This window comes from Melopsittacus undulatus, unplaced genomic scaffold, assembly GCF_012275295.1.
Source record: "Melopsittacus undulatus isolate bMelUnd1 unplaced genomic scaffold, bMelUnd1.mat.Z mat_scaffold_205_arrow_ctg1, whole genome shotgun sequence".
In the NCBI taxonomy this organism is placed as follows: Eukaryota; Metazoa; Chordata; class Aves; order Psittaciformes; family Psittaculidae; genus Melopsittacus; species Melopsittacus undulatus.
Window position 1 is genome coordinate 29403 of NW_022994158.1, and position 24484 is coordinate 53886.

Below are 24484 nucleotides of genomic sequence, written 5' to 3' on the forward strand. Positions count from 1 at the left end.
GGCCTGGGGGACGGGGGTGCTTCATGGGAACCTATAGACCAGAGACACGAGACCATAGAATAGCCCACAGGACCCTACCAAAGCGCCAGCCCCGTTCCCCCCCCTGGACCACACACAAACCCTACTTGTTAGTAAACTTTTGCTTTTAAAAAAACTGTATTTTAAAGGTTATCATCAATTCTAATTCTTTACTTTCATTTGAATACAAAACACAGAAGTTGCTATTATCTTTCGTGGCTCCCTGAGCTGAATTTTTACTATGCTTTCTTTGAAATCACTCCTCATTGCTTCCGTCCGAAGGCCAAGAAGGGCTTGCGCAGACGATCCCGCAGCGTTGGGCTTCCCCTTTGCTTCAAACATACGAGCACAAAAAGAAGGGGACGAAAAAAACCCCAAAAACAACCCCAAAATAAGAATAAATCCATATATAAAAACCCAAAGGTGATTGTGTTGCTGATGTCCCGTCAGTAGCCGAGGATGCGACCGAGTCCCCCGCGGTCCCAGCAGCGTCCCACCATCACTAACACACCGAACAACAACGGGGACCACAGTAGGAACAACTTGCACCAGTGGACAGCTCTGCTCAGCCTGGATCCGCGCTGCAGGGCCGAGGTGCATCCCAATGGATGCGGCCCAGGAATGGAAGGGGATGGGGGGGGGAAAGGAGGAGAAAAAAATATATATAATAATAAAATTGCCACCACCAAAACCATCAGTGGAATACAATTACAGCAGACGAAAATACACAACTAGTGTACCGGGAGGGGTCCCCCACCCTTCCAATGCTATTTACTAGTCCGGTATTTACACTTTTCACAAGTCTTATGCAGGATGCACCAAAAAGAACCGAGAGGATAAAGTCACAATAAAAAAAGGAGTCCTTTATAGTGCCACCAAAGCGCAGACGGAGAGAACCAGAGAACCAAAAAGTAGAATCCAAATAAACCCCAAAACCCTCAAAACCAAACCAAAAAAGAAATCCGTTTTCGGGCTTCAATGTGTGCCATAGTCGCAGACCTCCAACTAAATCCGGGTGTATTGAACGCCGGGGCCCCCGCGGCAGAGCCGGACCGGAGCGTGGGGCTGCCCCATGGCAGTGCCCCCCCGAGCCCCCCGCCGGCCGCTGAGTCCTGCCCCTGCCGGTGCCGGAGCTGCCAGCCCTGCTGGGAAATCCACCCTTAGTAGATGACCTCGTAGACTGTGGCCTTCTTGTCACCAGAGCCCGTGACGATGTACTTGTCATCCGCTGAAATGTCACAGCTCAGCACGGACGAGGATTCCTTGGACTGGGAAAAGAAGGGGGGAGAAAGGATGAAACCCCATCAGTTTGGGTTACCAGGCAATGCAGCATCACCCAGCAGCATCCGTGCCGGTGGTACTACCGCATCCCATGCGCTGGGTACCAAACTGGCCACCTCAAAAGGGTTTCCCCCTTCCCATCACCCAAAGTGATGCTGAGAGCCCACCCCGATGCCCTGGAAGCAGCCTCCTACCTGGAAGATGCTTGCTCCGTAGGGCGTCCTCCAGGCGTTGAGCAGGTTGTCTTTTCCAGTACTCACAAACCATTTACCTGTGCATGGGAAACACTGTGTCAGCAGATGGAATTCCAGTCAGATCCCAGCCCAATCTCTCCCTGCCCTCAAAGGCTTTTGGATGTTCAACCCCAGAAATGGGAGATTTTGGGGAGAACTGGAAAACTTGGAGGGTTTTCTTTTCTCCAGCCCCACTCTGTGCTCCAACATTCCAGCAGTTACACTGGAATGTGCAGGAAGAGAAAGAGGATGGATTTAAATGGGATATGAAGAAGAAATTCTTTACTATGAAGGTGCTGAGGCGCTGGCACAGGGTGCCCAGAGAAGCTGTGGCTGCCCCATCCCTGGCAGTGCTCAAGGCCAGGTTGGACACAGGGGCTTGAAGCAGCTGCTCCAGTGGAAAGCATCCCTGTTGCAGCTGGGTGAGCTTTAACACCCCTTAAACCCAAACCATTCCATGATTCCATGATGTGATATCATTTAATGGGGATCATCTCCATCCACAGAATGGGTCCTTCTGGATACCCCCACATTCAGCCCCCCATCACCACACCATGCATCACCCCATCCCCACCAAAGGACCACCAAGGCCATGTGTGCCGGAGCCTCTTACCGCAGTAGGCGAACTTGAGGGAGAGGACACAGCTCTCATGGAGGTGCAGTTGGTACTTGTCTGGTTTCGTGTGGTGCAGCACCTCCACATTGCTGCTCTCCATGCCCACCGCCAGCCACTCGCCCGTCGGGCAGTACCCCAGGGAGAAGATCTGTGGGGCACAGAGAGGGTTGTACCCATCAGCTCTGCCTGTATCCCCTTAGTGTCCCAGTAGTTCCCATCAGGAAGAGATGCCAATCACACTGGGACAAGCCCCTCTGGAAAAGAGCTTTGGGAGGGTCTGCAGGAGGAGGTACTGCCTATGGGCATCCCTAGGCAAGCACTGCTTCCCAACGGCAACAGTCTTGCTGTGGATGGGAAAGTGATGAAAGAGGAGCCCAAACAAGAGCCAGCTCTTATGAATGTTCTTGGGTTACACCTAAAGCAGCGGGGACAACCATATACCAACAGTGGCCTGGGAGGAGCATTTCCCAGCTGGAAAAGCCCCATCCCACATCCATGCAGCCACCCTGGCTTCCACGGAGGGATAAACCCATCCATGGAGGAATAAACCCATCCGTGGAGGGATAAACCCATCCGTGGAGGGATAAACCCATCCATGGAGGGATAAACCCATCCGTGGAGGGATAAACCCATCCATGGAGGAATAAACCCATCCATGGAGGGATAAACCCATCCATGGAGAAATAAACCCATCCATGGAGGAATAAACCCATCCATGGAGAAATAAACCCATCCATGGAGGAATAAACCCATCCGTGGAGGGATAAACCCATCCGTGGAGGGATAAACCCATCCATGGAGGGATAAACCCATCCGTGGAGGGATAAACCCATCCATGGAGGAATAAACCCATCCGTGGAGGGATAAACCCATCCATGGAGGAATAAACCCATCCGTGGAGGGATAAACCCACCCGTGGGGGGATAAACCCATCCGTGGGGGGATAGACCCATCCGTGGGGGGATAAACCCATCCATGGAGGGATAAACCCATCCATGGAGGGATAAACCCATCCATGGAGGAATAAACCCATCCACGGAGGGATAAACCCATCCATGGAGGGATAAACCCATCCGTGGAGGAATAAACCCATCTGTGGGGGGATAAACCCATCCGTGGGGGGATAAACCCATCCGTGGGGGGATAAACCCACCCGTGGGGGGATAAACCCATCCGTGGGGGGATAAACCCATCCATGGGGGTCTCCATGAGGAGCTGCACAATGAGACCAGGACATTGCCCTGTGTGTACCTGGGAGGTGAAGTCGTGCTGCTGGAGCTGCCGTCCTTCCCGCAGGTCCCAGGAGCGCACTGTGTTATCCAGCCCCCCCGTCCACAGCTTCGTACCATCATGGGAGATATCTATGCAGCTGGCACCGTCCGTGTGGCCTTGGAATTGCCTTCAAACACCAGAACAATGCAGGTCATCAAGGGGAACACTGGCACAGGGTGCCCAGAGGAGCTGTGGCTGCCCCATCCCTGGCAGTGCTCAAGGCCAGGTTGGACACAGGGGCTTGGAGCAGCTGCTCCAGTTGAAGGGGTCCCCTTAAAGCTGGATGAGCTTTAAGGTCCCTTCCAATACAAACAATTCCACGGCTCTGACACTTTAGTAACAGCTTTCTTGTCACCATACCCCGGGTCCTCACACCAAACCATGGCCAGGAGCCCCCAATGATGGAGCAGAGGAACCCCTGGTGCTCACCTGACAAGTGTCTGGTTGTGCAGGTCCCAGACGGCAATGTTGCCATCACTGCAGCAGGAGAAGCAGACTTTGGCATCGGGGCTGATGGCCAGGGCATAACAGGCGGGGGCAGAGGAGGTGAGCTCGGCCTTGATGCGTGGCGTGGGTGATGCCAGGTCCCAGATGGTGAGGGTGCTGGCCTCCCCTCCCACGATCAGCGTGCGGCCGTCGGGGAGCAGCTTGCAAGAGCGGATGTAGTTATCCCTGTTCTGGAAGGGGGACAGAGAACGATTCACCACATTAGGGATGGGGAAGGAGGGAGGATGCGCTTGGGTACCACAAGCAACCCACCATGGGATGCTGGCTCAGGAAGGATGCTCCATGCCCTTACCAAGCAGTCCAGCTGGGAGATGGGGCTCTTGCTGCCCGGCTGGCTGATGTCCCAGATCTTCACGCAGCCCTTGCCGCCGGTGTAGACGTGCCTGGTGGGGTTGCTGATGGTGACGGCACACACCACCTCACCGTGGCTCAGTGTGTTGATCTGCCGCGCGTGCCGTGGGATGCCGGGACCCGCCAGAGCATCGTGGGGAAAGGGCACGGGCTGCATCTGCCCATCCGCGCTCACGTGGAAGGAGTAGGCTCTATGGGGAGAGCAAAGCAGGGGGGTGAGCACAATGAGCAGTGAATCCCCCCTCCCCATGCATAAGACCAGGAGATGCTTACGGCTTCCCTCCAGGGATGGACGCCAGGCTCGAGGGCAGCCCCGGGGCTCTCATGGGTGGATGTGGGTCAAAGCCAACCTGCCAAGGGCACACAGGTGTGGGTGAGGATGCACACGAGATGGGTACCCAAATAGTTCCCCCCTTCCCCACAAGCCCAGGTTGGTGTGGGGACCCTCAGTGGCTCCCCCCCCTTTTCCCTTGTCTGCTGTTTTTCCCTTGGCATAAAGGGGAAGGATTGGGGATTGTGAGGGTGCTGAGGCACTGGCACAGATTGCACAGAGAACCAAAGGTGTGGGGTCTGCAAGGACCAGCATGGGGCATGCTGCAGTTCCCAAGCCCCCCAACCCCTGCGTTAATGGCAGCATCTTCCTTCTTGTTTTGCCTTAAAACACATCACAATAGAAGGCACTGCTCAGTGGGTACTCTGCATGCATGGGTGGGAAGGGTAAACCCAATGCAGTGGCACAGGCACCCAGATCCCAGCATCCTTTGGTCAAACCCAGGATGCAGGCAGTGAGGAACCCCAGTTTCCCAGGTGACAAAGGGGAGACCCCCCCCCATCCCACCCCCTTCCATCCCCTCCCCACACCCCCCAGGAGCAGAAAAGGAGCTAAAAGTGCTACGTACGGCTCCAAAGCTCACCATTGGTGACCGGCCATAGGCAGCGGCGGCGGCGGCCGCAGCACTCATCTGCGGGGGGATGTTATGGAGCCCCGCATAGGCACCGGGGCTGGTGAGCGACCCGTTCATCTCGTGGTGTCCCATCATGGCAAAGGGAGCTGCATAGGAGCCCGCGATGGAGATGGGTGTCCGGAGCGCTGAGGCTGTGCAGGGATGGGGACAGGGTCAGGGCATGGAGCACATCAGCACATAGGGAGTAATGGGTGGGACTCCCTCCTCATCCCCCTCTGGCATAGGGAACACATAGCAGCCTTCCAGGATCCATAGCAGCCTTCCCATATCTGAACGGGGCCTACAGGGATGCTGGGGAGGGACTATTCATTAGGGACTGTAGTGATAGGACAAGGGTAATGGGTTCAAACTTAAACAGCAGAGGTTTAGATTGGATATAAGGAAGGAATTCTTTACTGTTAGGGTGCTGAGGCACTGGAATGGGTTGCCCAGGGAGGTTGTGAATGCTCCATCCCTGGCAGTATTCAAGGCCAGGTTGGATGAAGCCTTGGGTGATATGGTTTAGTGTGAGGGGTCCCTGCCCATGGCACTAGACAATCTTAAGCTCCTTTCCAACCCGAACTATTCTATGATTCTATGAGTTGTCTGCACCACATCCAGACCTCAGTTAGGTCCTTGATAACCCTGGAGTCCCCCAGCATCCAAACCCAGACACCCCAGAGAAGACAATGCAACAACTGCATCTCCTTCCTGTGGCATAAGGACCACTTGAGCTGCTGGCACCCGAATTAGGTCCCAGATAAGCCTGAACACCCCCACCAAAGCCACTGTGCACCCAGTGGAGGACATGGGTGAAGCTGTGCCAATAGCAGAGGGGTCTGGTACCCACCCAGAGGGTCCATGCCGGTCGGTTTGCCAGGCATGGGCCGCAGCCCTGGTGTGCTGCTCGTCCCTGGGGTCGGAGCATCATTCCTTGGGGTCGGAGTGTTGGACTTGAGCCCGGGCGTCGATGATTTGTCATTCTGGATGGAGACAGGATGAGAACCAGGAGGGATGAGGCGCAGGCACCAGCACCCGCATCCCGGCCCCCCCGGCACAGCCAAGGACGTACGTGGCCCAGGTCCTTGGTCTTGGAGGAGGGAGTGCTGCTGGAGGAGGCCACCGAGGCTGGGCTGTTGGGTGCATCCCCCTTCTTGAGCCCACGGGCTTTGTCTATGCCGTTCTCCGGGGGGGAATGGGCTGGGCTGACCCGGGGGGTGGCAGGGTCCTGGGAGAGAAGAGGAAGCATTGGCACCCCCTCCGGCTCCATCATCAGCCAGGAACTGGGCTGGTGCTGGAGGGGCTCCCCATTGTGCAGTGGGGAGAGCAGCAGACCCCAGTGCCCCCATGGCTCACCTCGTTGGAGACATCCACCACCAGGTCATCGCTCTTGTCACCATCGCTGTCCTGAAACACAACGTGAGTTACACCCTGCACAACACAGCCCACACACACCCCATTAGGGAAATAACCCCCAAACCCGCTTTATCCAGCCCAAAGCCTCATGCCACTGGGTGCTCCAGCCCATCCCTGCCACTCACATATCGGCTCATGCTGTCCTTCTCCTCTGCTTTCCGCTTCTTGGAGTCGATGCTGTAGTCGGTGGAGCTCCGATGCTTCTCGCTGGCTCTCAGGCTCTCCGAGGGGGACACGGAGTTATTCTGCAGGGATAGAGACAGCTTTTGAGGTGGGAATAGGAACGGGACCTCACAAGGAGCAGCTTAGGATGTGCCACAAAGAGCTCTCGGCCGGCTCTGCCCCAGCCACCATGCCAGGGAGCAGGGGACAGCCTGGTCACTACCAAAGAGCATCACTTGGAGCTCATGTGGATGCTCTGCTTCAGCAAGGCTGCTCCTGAGCCTATCTACTGCAAAAGCAGAGCAGGAAAAGGGCAGGTTGGATGGGGCTTGGAGCAAGCTGCACTAGTGGAAGCATCCCTGCCCATGGCAGGGGCTGGATTTGGATGAGCTTTAAGGTCCCTTCCAACACAAACCATTCCATGATTCCATGAAAGAAAGGGAGGAGCTTGTTGTTGCTGTTTAAAAAGGCAGGAAGCTGCCTGTGATTGCAGCAGCTCCTGGGATCCACTGATGGATGCACTGAGGGGGAAAGCTGCACTCCCCTAAACCAGCCCCATCTCCACCATCCTCTGCCTCCTGTGGGGATCACCAAAGCTCCATCCCAGCCCTGGCACCCACAGAGCAGAGCTGGGGAGCCTCATCCCTGCCATTCATTAGAGGAGCAAAGCGCATCCAGCCTGGAAAGATCCACATCCCATGAGCAGCAGAGCCGGGGGGGAGGAAGGTTTCCTACACTCACTCCAAGTGAACAAAGCCCAGGATGTGCCATCATTCCAAGGAAAGCCCCTGGCACACCGGGATCAAACACGGCAGCCCCAAACCACCTACAGAGCATCCATCCCCGCATCCCATGCACCAGACACCCCAGCATCACCCCACGTCTCGCCGCAGCCCCTACCACCCCTGCTAAGCAGAGAGGTCCCTTCAGCCCCTCTGCTGCCTTTCTTCCCCGGCTGAAAGGAAGAACTAAAGCAGTTCATGTTCCTCCTCGGTACCCAATAAGCAGCTTTGGATAACACCGAGGGCTTTCTTCTCGGGCAGTCATGCTGAAAACCCTCGCAGCTACCAGGGAATCATGTCAAGCATTTAGAGGCATCGATCCATTCAGCCTGCCCTGGATTGCTGCCAGGCAGCTAAATATTCTTTATTGCACAGGCAAGGCTAGGAAAATATGAATGACTAACTCTGATTATGGTGCACATTAAACCTCCGCCGGGAATACCGTTTACTTTATGGATCGGGAAGCTTCCCATCCCCGCTGATGGAGCAGGTTAATGATGCCCCATTCCCCTCTCCCCCCTTCAAGAGCACTTCTCCTCCCATCCGCCCCCAGCTCTCAAAAGACCCATTTGTGGGCTTGGCAATGGGAGGAATCACTGCAGGAATCAATGGCAGGAATCAAAGCCGCAGCTCAGCCAGGCTTTGTCCTACCGGCTTCATCCCGAGATGGGAGCATTGTGTGGGTCGGGTGCAGCCTATCCATGGGGAGAGCATCCCCAGCACCCAACCCCAGCCCCACGGAGCCCCAGATAACCCCATTGGCACTATGAGCACCAGGCCACAAGGGACAGCACACACTGACAACAGTGCTGGCGGTGCCGCTGCCCTCCACCACGGTTATTTAGCTGGTTAGTTAACTGCTTGACCTTCCAAGTCCTACTTAACACAGCGTAATAGCCAAACCCATCCCAGCAGATTAGATGACCCAAGATAATAGAGGAGTGATCAGGAATAAAATAGCTTTCCTAATCGCCCAAGGACTTGACTGCGCTCATTCACGGGGCTTAGGCAACTGAAACCAGAGCTCCGAGCTCTGTGGCAATCAGAAAGGTTTAAACCAAATCCCATAACCAGGCTGGCAGTGATGCCACTAGGGCTAAGAGGGTTTCTTGCCATTTTAGTCCTATTGAATTCAAGGGGTGTGGGGCAAAGGCATCGCTGAGCTCAGGGCCATGAGCCCTGCTGAACAATGGGGAAAACAAAGCCCCACAGGCACCAGGAAGGGAGGAAAACCAGGAGGAAATGGGACTTACTGCACTTGAGTCTCGCTCTTTGAGAAGAGGCCGGAGTCGGAGGCGAGGTCGCAGCCAAAAGAGAAGGCACAGAAATAAAGCGAGTTAGGATAAGTCTTAGACTAGAAAAACAACCCCAGAGGCTCCTGGTTGCAGTCTCCTGCCTTAACTCAACTCCTGTCTGGTCTCTCTTTGGCTTTGCTTCCACATTCCCATCCCCTGACCCTTCCTTTTTGTTGCTGTGGGTTAGTTGGGGTTCAGCCATTCCTCTGTCCACAAACAGCCCCATTCTCCCTGGGAAAATGAATGGAATTGGATCAAGTTTTCTTCTCACTGGCTTTCATGGGGAGGAAAAGCACCCCAAATCTACCAGCAAAGAGCCCCACAGCTTCAGGAGCCATTGGGTAACTGCCCTGAAAAGGGGTGTATTAAGGTATAGTAAGGGGAAGGATGTTAGATCTTCATGGGTTAATGGGCAGAGGGATATTGGAGGAGCACCTTCAACACTGCACACACTTCAACATGCAACTGACCTCATGCACCATTTTCTGCTCTAAAAGACTGCCTTATCACTAACAACAATGAAAAACAGCAAGTCTGCAGTGAACATTGCTAGGTCACCTTATATTAATAATATAGATTATACTGCTATATGATTTCCAGACCATCAAAGGTCTCTGACAGTGATGGAGAGGAGGAGGAAGGCTGCGGTGCCATTAAGGCATGGCTGAATGGGGATGCAGGATTTGCAGCAAGACTCCCTCAAAGCCTGTGAGAGCTCAAGCCTGTGTGCTGACTTAGGGGCAAGTGAGGAAAGTTGGACCTGGATGAGCTTTAAGGTCCCTTCCAACCCAAACCATCCCCAGATTCCATGACCCCCCAACAGCAGCAGCACCTCCCTTGGCACTGAGGCTGATTCAACAACTGAGCATCACCTGGGCCAAGCTAAGAGCAGACCCCCCCTGCTTCCCCTCATTCACCTCTATGGTCCAGGTCATGGTGGTTCTTCTCATCCTTGACGGCGAGGTGAGCCTGGCTGCCCAGGGCACCGAGAGCCAGCAGCCCCGAGCTGCTGCCGGTCACCGGTGGGATTCCCGGCGGCTGGAGCCCCGATGGATGAGGTGGGAGCTGGACCGGGGGCCCATGGGCGGCGTGGGAGAGGTGCTGGGCCTGGAGCTGCTGCTGCTGCAATGAGAGCACCAGTGAGCCGGGATAGGGGCAGTGGGATGGGGGGGTCAGGCATTGAGCCATGGGAAGGGGCATCCCGGTGATGGACTTGGTGCCTGGAAGGAGAAGCCCCGTTAGCAGGAGGGATGGGGGTGATCCCTGCCACAGACACCGAGGACACTGCTGGGTGGCACCAGTGCCTGGGCCAGACTGGGGCCATGGGTAATGCAGGGTAATTCACACCATCACTGCAGACAAGGCTCGCTCTGCTCTTCAGTAGTGGAAAGAACCCCATACCCATAGGCATAAAGTGGCTCAGGCTGCGGTGCCAGCTCCCAGACCAGATCAGAGAGGGGAACATCAAGTACTCAATGGCGAGATGAAAACCGGCCCCATCCTGCACCCTACTGCAATGGGTGCATCCTCCCCTTCCCAGCCCTCAGCCCAGCCAGGATGGGGACAGCCAGGAGCCCCAGGTATCCCAGCACACACACATCCAAGCCATGGGAATGGCCTGCTCAGTCCTAGCTGGAAGAAACCTGAACCACAGCTTTGGGGAGAGGGAAGGAAACACAGCACATCCCTTGTGCTCCTGGTTCAAACACACATGGGAAGGAAACAAGCTGAGATGGGAGATGCTATCAATCAATGTCCTCCCCTTGTTAGTGTGACTGACAGAGCCCCAGGCCAGCATCCCTGCAGCTGCATCCCCACCAATCCAGACTGGAGCATCCCAGTGCTGGTGCTGGTTTCCAACCCTCCTGCCTGCACCAGCAACCATCCTGATCAGGGTTTCCCCCTCCCTGGTGCCACTGAATACAGTGGAAGTGGCCACTGGAGCAAGGAGCTTTCTAGCCAGCCAGGCTGTGCAGGGAGGCGGATCCCATGGACAGAACACACCACGGACCCACATCCCTGCTTGGGGCAAACCAAGGGGCACGGATGGAAGGAAAGTGCTTGGAATTCAAGGCCAGATTGGACAGGGTTTGTAGCAACCTCATGTTGGAACTGCCTGTGGAACTGGATGAGCTTTAAGGTCCCTTCCAACCCAAACCAGTTGGTGATCCCATAAAACCTGGGAGGTTTGAAGGGGCTTGGTCCAGCCCCATAGCCAGGGAGCACAGGGCTGTAGCCACACCATCATAGCATGGCTCAGCCCAAAGCACAGCAGCAGGAATACACCAGAACAGCTCCCAGACATGCAGGGCCCTCCATTCCCAACGCTTCCATTAAGGAAGCTTCCAGCACATCTTCCCTAGCGCTGCAAAGGGATGCACCCGGGTGCCCCAAATGAGGGGTGACCCCAACAGCGCAAACCACTGCAATACAGCCCATAAAACACAGTGGGAAAGCACCAAGAGGGGTTTAACGTGAGCAATGAATCCCATTTGACACTCAGAAAGCTTCCCTGGTGTCCTCAAGCAAGGCTGGACCCCCCAACACACCAGCAGCCCCCCCAGTGCCCAGAAGCCAGGCAGAGGAGCTGCATTATCCCAAGCACAGGTTCTTCTGGGCAGCGCAGGGGTCTGTATGGGGCAGAAGCCAAATGGAGAAGGCAATGGGGCCTCCGCAGCGCTGTTATAGGAGAAGCATAAACCATTTCCTCCTCAGGAAGCAGCTCTTTGGTTCCTGTTGGACTCCTCCATCCACAGAGGAGGGGAAGCATCCTCAGGATCCCATCGGAGGTGTCCTCACACCAGCGCATGCAAGGAGACCTCGCTGGCTGGGATGGGGAAGTGGTGCCCTTGGTTCCTGGCCATGCACGTGTGCCAAGATCAATCCCTCCATCACCAAAGCGAGAAGAACCAAACCTCAGCTCCTGCTGAAATCAATGAGGCTCTTTACAGTCCCAGTTTCCTGTGGTTTCCACCCATTTAAGCCAGGGGCAGGGCTGGCTGCTACATGAGAGCATCACCCTGGGAACAGCTCCGGATGGGGTTCCAGCATTGTACACTCCTCTCCTGCAAGCTTTCCAGCAGTGCCCGTCCTCATAGGGCTGGAACACACTGAGATCCCATCCTTTATCCATAGCAATCTCCAGCTTCCATAGGGAGCAGAAACATCTGCAGTGCAAACGCATTCCAGGCCGGGACAAGCATCCCCTGCAGCAGCAGGAGCCCAGAAGTGGGAATGATGTGATGGGTGCAGGCAGCAACACTCCAGCCCATGGATGCGGATGGGGCCATGCCAAGGCAGTGACCCAGGAGACAGCACAGCTCCACCACGAGCAGGGAAGCAGGAAGCATCCTCACCCTCCAGCACAGCAGGAAATAACCCATTTCTTCCTCGTTTTTAAGCTGCCAGCAAATAGATCCAAGGGGTCGATGAGCAGCCCCGCTCAGCACGGGGCATGGAAGTGAAGACACAAGACACAACATCCATCGTGGCCCAAAAGAGCAGTTAAAGGTGTTTATCTCCCCTTTGGCAGGCAGGAACCGGTGAGCAGAATCCATGTGGGAATGGGAAGTCTCCTCGCCGAGCAGCTCTGGTTTGAAGCCTCATCCCTCCATCCGGTGCTGGGCTGCCCATAGCTCCATAGGGTAGCAAAGATCGCATCCCAACAGTGGCATTCCGTATCCGTATGTCAGCCCAGGAGAGGTCGATGCACATCCGTTGGGAATCACATCCTGGAGACTCCACGGAGGGGGATAAAACCCATCTGGGACTCCACAGAGGGATGCAGTGAAGCTCCTCAGTGATGCTGCTTGGTCGGCATCTTCTCTGCTGGAAAACCCACTCATCCCTCCCTGCCCCTTATTCCCATCCCTGGGAAAGGAAAACTTCACCACCCAAAACCTTCCTGCACAAGGGATGGGTGCCCCATGGCTCAGCCAAGGGCAGGGACAAAGCAGGGTCCTGCTCAATGGAATCACACACATGCAAGGAGTGGGGCAGCATTCCCAGGTCAGGGACCCTTCCAACACCTCCACAGTGTGCCCATTGAGACCCACTGAGGATGCTGCATAGGGGCTCTCCTATGCCAGCAGGACCCCAAACCAGGCTGAAACCCCTCATTGCCTGGTGCTACAAAGTACCCTGCTCCAATGAAAGTCCCTGTCCATGGCAGGGGATGGGAACTGCAGCCTTCAGATCCCTTCCAACCCAAACCATTCCATGACTGCATCCCACTGTGGGCCAGGCAGGAGGAGGGAGATGGAGATGGATGCTCACAGGGATGTTTTCCTCCTGGGGTCCCTCAGCAGGTGCCAACCAGGTAGGGTGAAGATATGAAGAGGTTACAATGGGTGAGGAAGGCTGGGGAGGAATATCTCGAGTGGTTTTAATTGGATTATGTACATCATGCTTCATGCCTTTGTTAACCGATTTAATGGTTCACCACTTAAGTTCAGCACTTGCGTTAAATTTAGTAAAGTAGTCTAATCATTTCCAGAGCTATAAGCAAATCAAGGGCTCAATTTCACAGGAGCCTGAAGCAGAGGAGCTCTGAGACAATGGCCTAGATGCATAACATTAACGGTTCTTGACCTCAAAAGGGGCAAAACAAGAGAGGTTCGAGGGATTTGGTGTCGATTCCCTTTGCAGCACCTGCACCAAGATGTGGGGGGGGTATAAATAGAACCATGGAATGGTATTGGTTGGAAGGGACCTTAAAGCTGATCCAGCTCCAACCCAGGGACCCCTTCCATTAGATCAGCTTGCTCCAAGCCCCTGTGTCCAACCTGGCCTTGAGCACTGCCAGGGATGGGGCAGCCCCAGCTCCATGCTATAGGGCATGGAGGGGACACAGCAGAGCCACATCCCCCCTGCTCCAGCACTGCCTTCCTATGGGACACAATAACCTGCTGCATGCACCAAGGGAGGAATCCCATCTGCCCTGGCTCTCCCCATAACTCCTGCCTGCGGGAAGTTCATCAGGCAAAGGATCGAATGGCTGGGTGCTTAATGATGGGGATGACACTCGCTCTGATCCAAGGAAGCAATTACCTTGGAAATGGGGGTCACGGGCCCTGCTCATTCACCTTAATTGAATTCCAATATCTGCTGTAGCTCTGGGCTCCTGGCTGTGACTTACAGCTCATCACAGCAGCATCCCCTCGCTGGGGGGATGCAGGCAGCAGCACAGTGATGCTTGCCCCATGCACAGACACCCTAATCCCAAAGCCCCACCATAAGGGAAAGGCAAAGCTTTCCTCAACCCCAAGGGTGCAGGGGCCCAGAGCTGGATTCTGCACCCGATGCTGCCCATACAACTAGATGAATCTTATGTAAAAGCAATAAGTGCAGAGAATCACAGGATCCTGTGGCTTAAGAGAGAAGGGCAAGGAAAGGAAATGAAGTATCAGTGTTTCCTGGAACACAAGCACCTGAAGGCAGGGAGCAGGTTCACTGCAGGACTGAGGCCATCGCATCAATGAGGGAGACAACAAACACTGTTTAAGGGGATAAAACCCACCCCAAATCTGTGAGGAAGAGCCCGGTAAGAAGGGAGGGGGTAAATCAGTGCATGGAACAACAACAACTCCATCAAGATTACAGCACATTGCACATCAACAGCCCACACAGAGACATGCCTGGGCTCAGGGGGGCCGGGAGGGCTCCGCTCCCCAACCCCATGGAGAACATGGAATTTGGCTGGTGGGGGTCCCAGGGCTGCATTAACACCCAGGGATGGGGATTCCCCATCTCCGTTGATGCCAAACTGGGGGAGTTTTGGTGTTTGGGGGGAGTTTTGGTGTTTGGGGGCTGCAGTGGGATGGGGGGATGCCGTGAGCTGCCCTTTCACCCGCCTGAGCGCAGGATTGCCTCTGCTTATGGTAAATGATAGGAATAAAAGGGGTATACACACGGTGAGAGGCAGATTGGGAAGTCCACGTACCCCGATGATAGCATTCAACTCCGTCATTGTCACTTGCTTGGCACGCTCAACAGCCTGTGCGACTTGCTGTTGGTGCTGCGGGTACAGACAGAGGTGCACAGCTGGGTCAACAGCCGGCCAGGGGGGCACCGGGTACAACCCCACACCGATGGTCACCCCCTGTTCTGGGCCTGTGTTTTCTATAGGGTTTCTATAGCCCCATAGATCACAGGGTGTCAGAGCAGCCCCTCACAGCCTTCTGTGCCCCACAGGCTCAGACTGGCACAACAAAGCCCCTCTCAGGGTCCTGCTCTCCCTACCCAAGGGTTTGCAATACACATGCAAGATCTGACCCCCATTTCTCATGGAGCACCCCCAGAATATGGGTTTGGGAGCGGGTCTGTGCCTCCGTATAGGACCCCCCAAGCACTGCCTTGCTGGGGACCCCCATGAGCAGCATCCCCACGTGGGCTGTGGGAGCATCCTTACCTCTTGTGACAGAAAAGGCATGATCTGGGCTAAAATCGTGTTCAGTCTCTTAGCAATTTCTGTCTGGAAAGAGAAAGAGGAAGAAGAAACAGTCGGAGTCAGCACCGAGGGGGTCCCACAGCCACGTGAGGCTCCCCAGCCCCAGCCCCTGCATCCCCATCCCGTCCCGGCCACACAGGAGGAAGCAGCAGGTCCCAAAAGAGGCAATGAAACCTCCTCTGTGCACCCTCTGTGGCCCCATACCAGGGATGCTCTGACCCCATTCCCCTCATGGGATGCTTTGATCCCTTTCCCATTGCCACGGGGCATCCCCAGCAGTGTCACCACAGCCTGGACCTTCCTGGCCCCAGGAAATGGATCCAGGACCTAACACGGCTCCGCACACACAAAGCAGCCTCTGCATTCCAAAGGGCTGGATCATGGAATCACTGCCCCACATCCCACCAGGATCAGCTCCTCGCCATCCATTCCCAGCACTCATCATGGACACTGAATTCCTTCAGGAGCAGCCCCAGCAAGTGCACAGCACCCATGGAACTGGTGCTGAGCCCACAGCGAGGGCAATGGGTACCGACTCTGCCCATGCCAAACCAAACCCCTTCAGGTTCCAATCTCCATCCCTACATCCCAATCAGGAAACTCAGCCCATACCCATTGACACCCATCGGCCACACCACTAACCCATGGAGCACAACCGCAGCTCCTCCATCTCCATCCAGTGGGAATAGCGCTTCCCTGGAGCTACCATCCCACCCCTTGTTCCCTATGGAGCTTCCCGCATCCCAAGAGTTAACGGCGGCTGCTCCGGCCGCGGCAGCTGTGAAAACAGCACCAGATCCAAGGCAAACAGGGCCGGAGCAGGCGCATGCATCCAGCACCACAACAATGGCCGGAGCTGAGCCCTGGCATGGGATCAAACACCCGGAGATTCCTGCCCCATGGAGGCTGTTACCGGGCACACCAGTGATTCACCATGTCCTGCTGCTGACACCCCCCAAGCACCGCATCCATCTGCCCCCAGCCCCACTGCATCCCAGGATGTGCCCCACAGCATCCCAGGATGTGCCCCACAGCAGCCCCAATGGGGAGCTGACACATAGAGGGGTTCTCATTATGGAATAACACCCAAACATCGGTGTTTGGGGGGGAAAGAACCAGCAGAGCCTCAACCCCGGCTTTGAGAAGCTGGGCACATGGATCTTACCACCACACCAACCTAAGCACAACCAACGCGCCCTATGGTGCCCATAAGCAAGAGGATGCCCTGATCTCCCCCAGCTTAGGCTCGCCCCATAGAGAGAACCACCCTATAGAGACCCCACGGGCACCGGTGCCCATGGACCCACAGCACCCCCGCATGGGATCACCGGCTCCAAGGGAACAGGGATATTTCTGGCCATGGTTTTCCCACAGGCAGCCGGTGATTGGGTTACACCTGATGCTTTTCTTAGCCCTTGCAGAGGGCAGGGGACAGCACCGCAGTGAGGAGCAGGCATCGGGAAGTGGTTGGGGTTGGGATTCAGGCTCTGCAGCCATTGGGATTAGCAGGGACCCAACCACCGGGATGCTCCTGCCTGCGGGAACGGCTCCGGCACCGGTGGAACCAGGCTGGGAGATAACAGCCACATAAACCAGGCCCAGGCACACGGTGCAGGAGCTGTTTGGCACTATGTGAGCCACCAACCACCCTGGCACAGCCGCTCCACCTCAAAGCAGCCCTGATAAGCGGCTGGGGCTCACATCAGGCGCTGCTGAGCGATAGGTAAACCTCTTGAAAGGCCTTTTTGGCACCGAGGCATCGATCAGATTATACATAGACTGCAGTGCCATTAAATATTCATTCCTCCAGATGAAGCCTATGGGATTGTGGATGCGACAAGCGCCCAGTGCGATGCTCCTCTGAGCTCCTTCCTGCCATGCCCCAGGTCCTAGAACCAGTTCCATCCTTATCCGAGGTGCAAACAGCAGGAGCAGTGTAGGAACACCCAGCAGCATCCCAACAGGCTGAGGGAGGAGGGTGTTGAGCTGTCCCCAGCACATCCAAACAGCCAAATCCACATTCACATCCATGTCTGCCCTGGATTCCAATAGGGATTTGAAGGGAAACTTTGTGCTCTGTGAAAAGAGAGACTTCCCCACGTGGGATTCAGTGAGCGAGGAGATATTGGATGTCCAAAATGTTATGTTTACAACCATGAGGTTTCCTGTTAACAGCAGATTCCATCACCTTTCAATATTTGTTCACTTCCACTTTTCCCATTCCCCAGCAAATTAAACTCCAGTTGTCCCCATTAAAAGTTTAATGGGGAGCGAAAGGGGATCCTCCAGTGCACTGGGAACAGGGGAGGGCTTCATGGCCGGCACCTACCCCATGACAGGGCTCATTCATCACCTCGCCCTGAGCACTGCAGCCCCCCGGGCCCCCCCGAGCTGCTCCTGCCAAGGAAAACCTCAGTTCCCGGCCGCAGGTTGCCATGGCAATCCCAGCCTCTGCATCCCTGCATCCCCTCCTGCGCCCTGCATCTTCACTGGACCATCACCGAGACCAGACAGGGGCTGCAAATGAGCCATGGGTGAGACTGGGGGGGTGCACAGGGCACCCCAATGGGAACCTCCTGGGATGCTCAATGTGAGCAGCAGGATCAGAGAACCATGGACTGGTTTGGGTTGGAAGGGACCTTAAAGCTCCTCCAGCTCCAACCCCTTCCACTGGAGCAGCTGCTCCAAGCCCCTGTGTCCAACCTGGCCTTGAGCACTGCCAGGGATGGGGCAGCCACAGCTTCTCTGGGCACCCTGTGCCAGCGCCTCAGCACCCTCCCAGGGAACAGCTTCTGCCTCAGAGCTCAGCTCAGTCTCCCCTCTCTTGGGCAGGTTCAAGCCATTCCCTTGGCCTGTCCCTACATCCCTTGTCCCAAGCCCCTCTCCAGCTTTCCTGCAGCCCCTTTAGGCACTGGAGCTGCTCTCAGGTCTCCCCTTCTCTTGTCCAGGCTGCCCCAGTCCAGCTCTCCCAGCCTGGCTCCAGAGCAGGGATGCTCCAGCCCTCGCAGCATCCCCATGTCCCTCTTGTGATGCTGGATGCAGGATGCTGACAGCAGCTCCCCATCACTTGTTACAAAGGGACAGAAGAAGCTGAAATCCCAACTAATCCCCCCCCCCAGCAGGAATCCAACCCTCTCCTGGGCAAGAAACACTTCTAAGGCAGAGTTCTGGAGCATGGAAATCAGAGCAAGCATTTGCAGTGGTTATAAATCAGAGCCAGGCTGCACAGCCCCAGGCTGCAAGTGCTGTCACCCGAGCTGCAACCAGCACCCAAAGCACTGAGGACAGGAGGCGAGAGCAGGACATGGTGATAAATAGCTGGAGGCTGGTTGTGCCCACAGCCCTCATCCATACACCTGGACAGGGCAGGAGCAAGCTTAAAATAACCCTGTCACTCATAGGCTATGTGAGTGGGGCTGAAAGGAGCAGCCTACAGAGCACCCGAGGCCCTGAGCCACGGTGAGGGGCACAGGGAGCTGCACCCGGTGTGGTGCCTGCAGCAGGGATGCTCACTGTGCCCTGCATCCAACTCACATCCTCCTCAAACCTATGTGGTTTGTAACCCAGAACACTGGACCAGACCCCTCTGGTGCAGCCTCAGCAAAGATCTTGGGCCACACCAGAGCAGACTCCAGCCTGCCCTTGGTTCCAGTGGGATGAAGGCTGGAGATGAGGCTGAACATGCAGCATCACTCATTGCACCTTCCTCCTCTGGAAAACCACACCATAGACTTCCCACTGCAAGCCTGAACCCCCAGAGCAATGGGGCTACCGATGGTCCATGGGATGCAGGGATGCAGCACCAGCATCATCCCCCAAGCAGAAGCACCCACCACGAGCCCCCAGCTCCAGAACAACCGGTCCCTCACACACACCCCCCAGTGATGGTTCTGGACCACCACAACCCTCCTTCAACCCCCCAGCACAGGCAGAGGGTGTCCGATACAGGCGGAGGAAGGCAAGGAGTAAATCACACCACCGGTGAAGCACCAGAAGCATTTGTTGAAACCAGGATATTGTCTCTTTAAGCACATGAAAATAAGGCCCTTGAGCAGTGTGGTTCTCACTCCGGCGCACAATTATGGGTACTTTCAGCTGTCTACCACTATTTCAAGTGCTCTCTCCAACCAGGCTGTCAATGGCATGTTGAAAGCTATTTGTGGCTGCTATCGTTATTAGCAAAGTGGAGAGCTTCACTGATGAGAATTAAATTCAGGGGGGGATATGGAGGGGAGGGCCCCAACCCCTCATTACAGAATTAGCACCAGCTCCTGGGGGGGATAGAGCTCGCTTGGGACCCCCCAAAACCCACCCAGCACCCCAAAAGCTGCTCACAAAGCCAAGGGGAGGGAGGGCTTAAGCTGGCTGACAGCTCTTGCCTGCTACCTTAGGAGACCTGTAGCATCACACGAACAAATGACTTGGCTTCTCGAGTAGTTAGCAAATTATTACCTGGCACTCCTCACTAATGAGACTGAGAGAAAGGATATTGTGTTCTTGGAATATTCTGGAAACCAAGGAAGCAGCTCCGTGTTTCCCTGCAAGTGTCAGGAGGGTTTAGGTTTGTTCCAAGCATTAAGTGCTTTGAAACACAAAGTGCTCATGTGGAGGGTTCTCAGCCATCAAAACCCAACAGCACCGAGGAGAGGGATGTGTCCCACTTCCCTACACTGAACCAACTTGGAATCATAACTCCAACTGCATCCAGAGGTTATCCATAGAGAACTGGGCAAAAACAACACAGGGATGAAAGTTCCATGTGGAACAATGAGGAAAACTCCAGGAAAAAGGGGGTTTTGCTGAGGTTCAAAGGGAACACTGCAGAGCAAGCTGAGGGCTCAGCACAGTCCATGCAGCAGGAAGGCTGCTCCGAGGAGCCACTCACCGCGTTCCATGCAACAAAGCAGGAGTCACTTCCTAAATATTTCCTTTCATATGGAGTTGTTTATGAAGCTGCATTTTTCCCTTAACAAGAACCAAAACAAGAAGAAAGGGAAGAAGGAGAAACCACACGCGGCCACATATGCACGCACTTAATATTCAGCGCAGAAGAGATAATCTGTTATATAAGCCCACAGACAGACAATCCCCTTTTGCTTAAAGATGAAGTATCCATCACTGTTTGTCTCGAGCAGATGTAATCACAAGCAGTCAAGTCTGGAGGGCAGGACACCGCATGAATAATTCAGGCACTTGAGTCGACTCGATTGTGTGCAGATAAACACAAGTCAACCACTAAACAGGTCAGCGGATAAACTTGTTTGTTCAGGACCAGCCACCCTCAACCAGGCAGGACCATGCTCTGGGAATGCTGTTTCCAATGGGGGGGTGGGATGAACCCACCCCAGCATTCCCATCTCCATCCCTCTCACCCTGTTTCCGCATGGAAGCAGCTCGGGATGCTTTGTTTCCCTGCAGCACCATGCACGCTGCTGTCATTAACTAACAAGGCAGCTTCACCTCTCCAAGCTTCCCCCATCAGCCCAGCACACAGCATGTGTCACTGGGAACAACACAGGGATGCTCGGCACCGGAATCATCCAGCAGGGATTTATCGGCATGGGAACCACCACCGTGCAGCTCTGCCTGCACCATCCCTATGGAAAACTGCCCCTGGGCATCCCAAGGCTCCTCATTACCCTCTGAAACCAGGCAGGGACCCTTGGCCTCACCAAGCACCACACTATGTGGTCACACCACAGACGGGGTGGATGGTGGATGGCTCCACCACACACCAATGGAGCCAGGATCTCTGCTGGGCTCTCATTGCCCAGCCCTGACCCTCTCTGGTTTGGGGTTCCCATCACACGCATCTCCGGAAGCATCCAGGGCTTCCAAAGCTTCCACCAGGAGCAGCTCAGTATCTTGCTGCATTATTCCAGTGTTTGCTGCTCAACCAGGCAGTCCATAAGAGGCATTCCCTCTCCTGAGCCAGCCGGTACTCCAGCATTCCCACAGGATCCACATCCCTCTGGGCAAAACAGGGACAGAGGCCATAATCCTGCGTTCAGAAGCATTGCTGAGCACCAAGGCAAACGGTGCCCGAGGTTCTCCCAGGCTGGGACAGGATCCTGGTGCCTGTGGATCAAGGACACCTTCATCCAGGCAGGAGGAAGGAAGAGAAAGCAGTCGGGATTATCCGCATGGAACATGATACTCCTCAAAACCTGAGGACTAAGCAGTAATTATTTTTGTTACCCTGTGACTCCATCCCAAGGAGCTGAAGGGAAAGAGGAGAAGAGGCCAAATCCCAGAGATGCTGCTTGGAATTCATCAGCTGCCTCCCGACACCTTCCGACTTGGAAGGAAGATGCTGCTCCAAAGCAAAACCACACTGGAGCTGGATGGGGCTCGGCAAAGTTGATGTCAACTTCTATCTGCCTTAAGGTCTTAATTAGAACTCCTTCTAAAACCAGTAAGCAGCAGCAGCACAAATAATCAGGCCTAATCTCAATAATAACTTTATTCCTTTAAGTTTTACCATCATGTGCCCAGCCTTTAGGCTCTTTAACTATAATCTTATCAAGGGAGCACACCACATTCTGCTCCGGCCCTCTCTATTTTTTCCCTTCGGGCAGGTTACACATTAGAGGAGGCTGAGAAAACCACCCTGAGCATTGCTTCACTTTCCAGATGCAGAGACAAATCCATTGAGCAACACACCGTTCCTATCGCTATCCTGCAGAGCATTCCCTTCTAAGTCTCACGCTATGGCACAGTGAGTATCGGAGGTATGACCTTAGAAGCAGGCGCGTTACATCAACAACAGACACCGAGGGAGACACAGATCACAGTATTCCCGAGCCCTGGAACACGCTATTCCAGGTACCGACCTCAAGGAAAGGCTCTTCCCACCTCTCCCCATAAACACACTGCTCAAAACCTCTGCTATTCCCGAATCCTGGCAAAGGAAACCCCACCAGGAACCTGCAGCTCGCAGAACCTGCTGGGTGTGAGATCCCACAGCCCCCAATTCCACACTCATTCCCCATTTAGGGCCATCAAGGCCTGAGTTAGGTGAAGAAAAGGGCAACAAGGGCTCAATCCATCCCTCAATCCATGCCTCCATCCACCCCAGATCCCCCTTTTTGATTACTCACCTGTTTGTGCATCTCAATATTCAACCCATAGGACATTTCATAGTACTGGGGGATGAAGAAAAAGACACAATAAATAAAATATGAGCGCCAGGAAGAACTGGAATTCATTTACCAGAAGGGATTTGCATAAGGCCATTACCAGAAAGCATCCCAGTCACAACTGCGCTGGGAGCCTGGGTAGCCGAGGCAATTACACCTTGTAGTAAGGCGTGTTTAGGGGTGACTGGCTGCCTCGCACAGGAGGACACTCCTTTCGCCGCCTGTTTCTCCTCCTAAGCTACTCCGGGCACACAAAGAGGAGCAGGGCTGGGTGCAGGCGCCCCGTAGAACAGGTACAGCCCGTCCTGGCCTGAACCCCAGCTCCTCACTGGGGGAAAGAGGGGGGTCTGCTCCCCACCACCGCTGCAAGGGAACACCCCAAGGCCCCAATACAAGGGGCTGGCTCCCACCTTTGAGCCCCCCAAGCTCTAAATTGGGGCAAAAGAGGAGTTTATGGCTACAAAACGGGAACAATTTCCCCTTGGGGGGGGTCTGGGGTGCCCTAAATCCCCCCCATACCAGATGCTCGGGGGCTGCAAGAGGGGTGCAGCAAAGAGGAAGGGGGTGCAAAGGAGGGGATACAGCAAAGCAGGGGGGCATAACCCGGACCCCCCCATAACCCCCTCAACCCCGAAGCCGCTGCTCCCCACCCCAGGCTCCAGACACCAGCACAATGGGGGTTAAAAGCAAACTTATACTGGTGCTTCCCATGTCTCCAGTGCCCCGGTACTGGTCCCAGTGGTGCTGGGGATACCCCCGATGTGGGGCTGGGGGTCCCGGGCAGGCGTTTATGGGGTGCCCCCCCCCCCACTTCTCCCCAGCGCCCGTCTGGGCTGGCAGCTAATGACATTTCCAGCCTGATCCCAAATCTGATTAAAGTCTCTTACCATAACGTAATGGCGCTGCATTTCGGTCTTCTCGTTCGCCAGCTTATCATACTCCACTTTGAGGCTGCGGGGTGGGGGGGGCACAAAGAGGGGTTCAGACCCGACGGTTGTGGGGTGCGGGGGGGGTCTCGGAACGGGTTTTGGGGGGGCTTTACCTATGATACTGGGCCTGTAGGAACTGGAACTCGTCCTTGATCCGGTCGCAGGACTCGGCCACGGTGAATTTGAAGCCCGGTTGGCCCGGCTGGTGCGGAGCCTGCGGGGGGGGGGAGCTCAGCACCGGAAGGGGGTGAACGGGAACGGGGTAAGGGAGGGTTCCGGGGTACGGGGGGGAACGAGGCTCACCGGGTGCCGGCCCTGGGGGTACATGGCCGGGCTGGGGCGCGGTCAATGGAGCCCTCCGCGCCGAGCCTCGCTATGTGCGGTGCTGCTGCCGGTGCTGGTGCCGGTGCTGGTGCCCGCCGGCCACGGAGCGCTCCCGGAGAGGCCGAGAACTGGAACAAAGAGAGGAGAGGAAAGTCCGTGCGGGGGGCGGAGGAGAAGGAAGGGAAGGGAATGGGAATGGGAACGGGAATGGGAAGGGAAAGGGAAGGGAATGGGAATAGGAAGGGAATGGAAAGGGAAGGGAATGGGAAGGGAAAGGGGGGGAAGCGGCTCCGTCCGTCTCGTCGTTCCCCCCCCCCCCCCGCGCAAAGCACCGCGCCGCCGGGGAGGCGCTGCGCGGCCGCGGAGCTCGGAGCAGGGACCCCCCCCGGGGCAAAAATAACCCTAAAAACAGCGAAAATCGGTTAAAAGGGAGGGGGGGGATGGGGGGATGGCTCCTGCTGGGGGGGGGGGGGGGGGGGGGGAAGCAAAGCCAGGAACTAACGGCGGAGCACGACGGCCATGGAGGAGAGAGGAGGGGGGGGGAAGGCCGTACACATCCGACGTCCCGGCCGCCGTGGGCATGCGAAGAGCGAGCGGTGCCCCCCCCCTGCCGGTCCGGGGGTGCCGTTCGGTGCCGTTCAGGGCCGTGCGGGCCTCGGTGCGGGGCCCATCGCGGTGCCGGTGCGGGGGGGGCGATGGCGAAGGGGGGTCCGCAGGTCCCGGTCCGGAGCACGCGGTACGGCCGCCGCCGCCGCCACAGCGCCCGG

At 55.9% G+C, this 24484-nt stretch overlaps 1 protein-coding gene across 1 annotated transcript; it reads right to left on the reverse strand.

The window, feature by feature from the left end:
• Nucleotides 1–168: 168 nt before the first annotated feature.
• LOC115945208 (transducin-like enhancer protein 3) lies at nucleotides 169–24484 on the reverse strand. Its single transcript, XM_034073928.1, has 21 exons — nucleotides 24220–24484; nucleotides 23697–23845; nucleotides 23507–23607; nucleotides 23352–23415; nucleotides 22426–22470; nucleotides 15287–15349; nucleotides 14819–14893; nucleotides 9795–9999; nucleotides 8836–8852; nucleotides 6764–6883; nucleotides 6579–6629; nucleotides 6295–6450; nucleotides 6073–6205; nucleotides 5193–5374; nucleotides 4552–4628; nucleotides 4220–4469; nucleotides 3850–4097; nucleotides 3400–3547; nucleotides 2146–2296; nucleotides 1494–1570; nucleotides 169–1286 (listed from the first exon to the last, which is right to left on the reverse strand). Exons 2-21 carry the CDS (start codon nucleotides 23718–23720, stop codon nucleotides 1179–1181), a joined length of 2295 nt encoding a protein of 764 aa, XP_033929819.1. The 5' UTR covers nucleotides 23721–23845; nucleotides 24220–24484; the 3' UTR covers nucleotides 169–1178.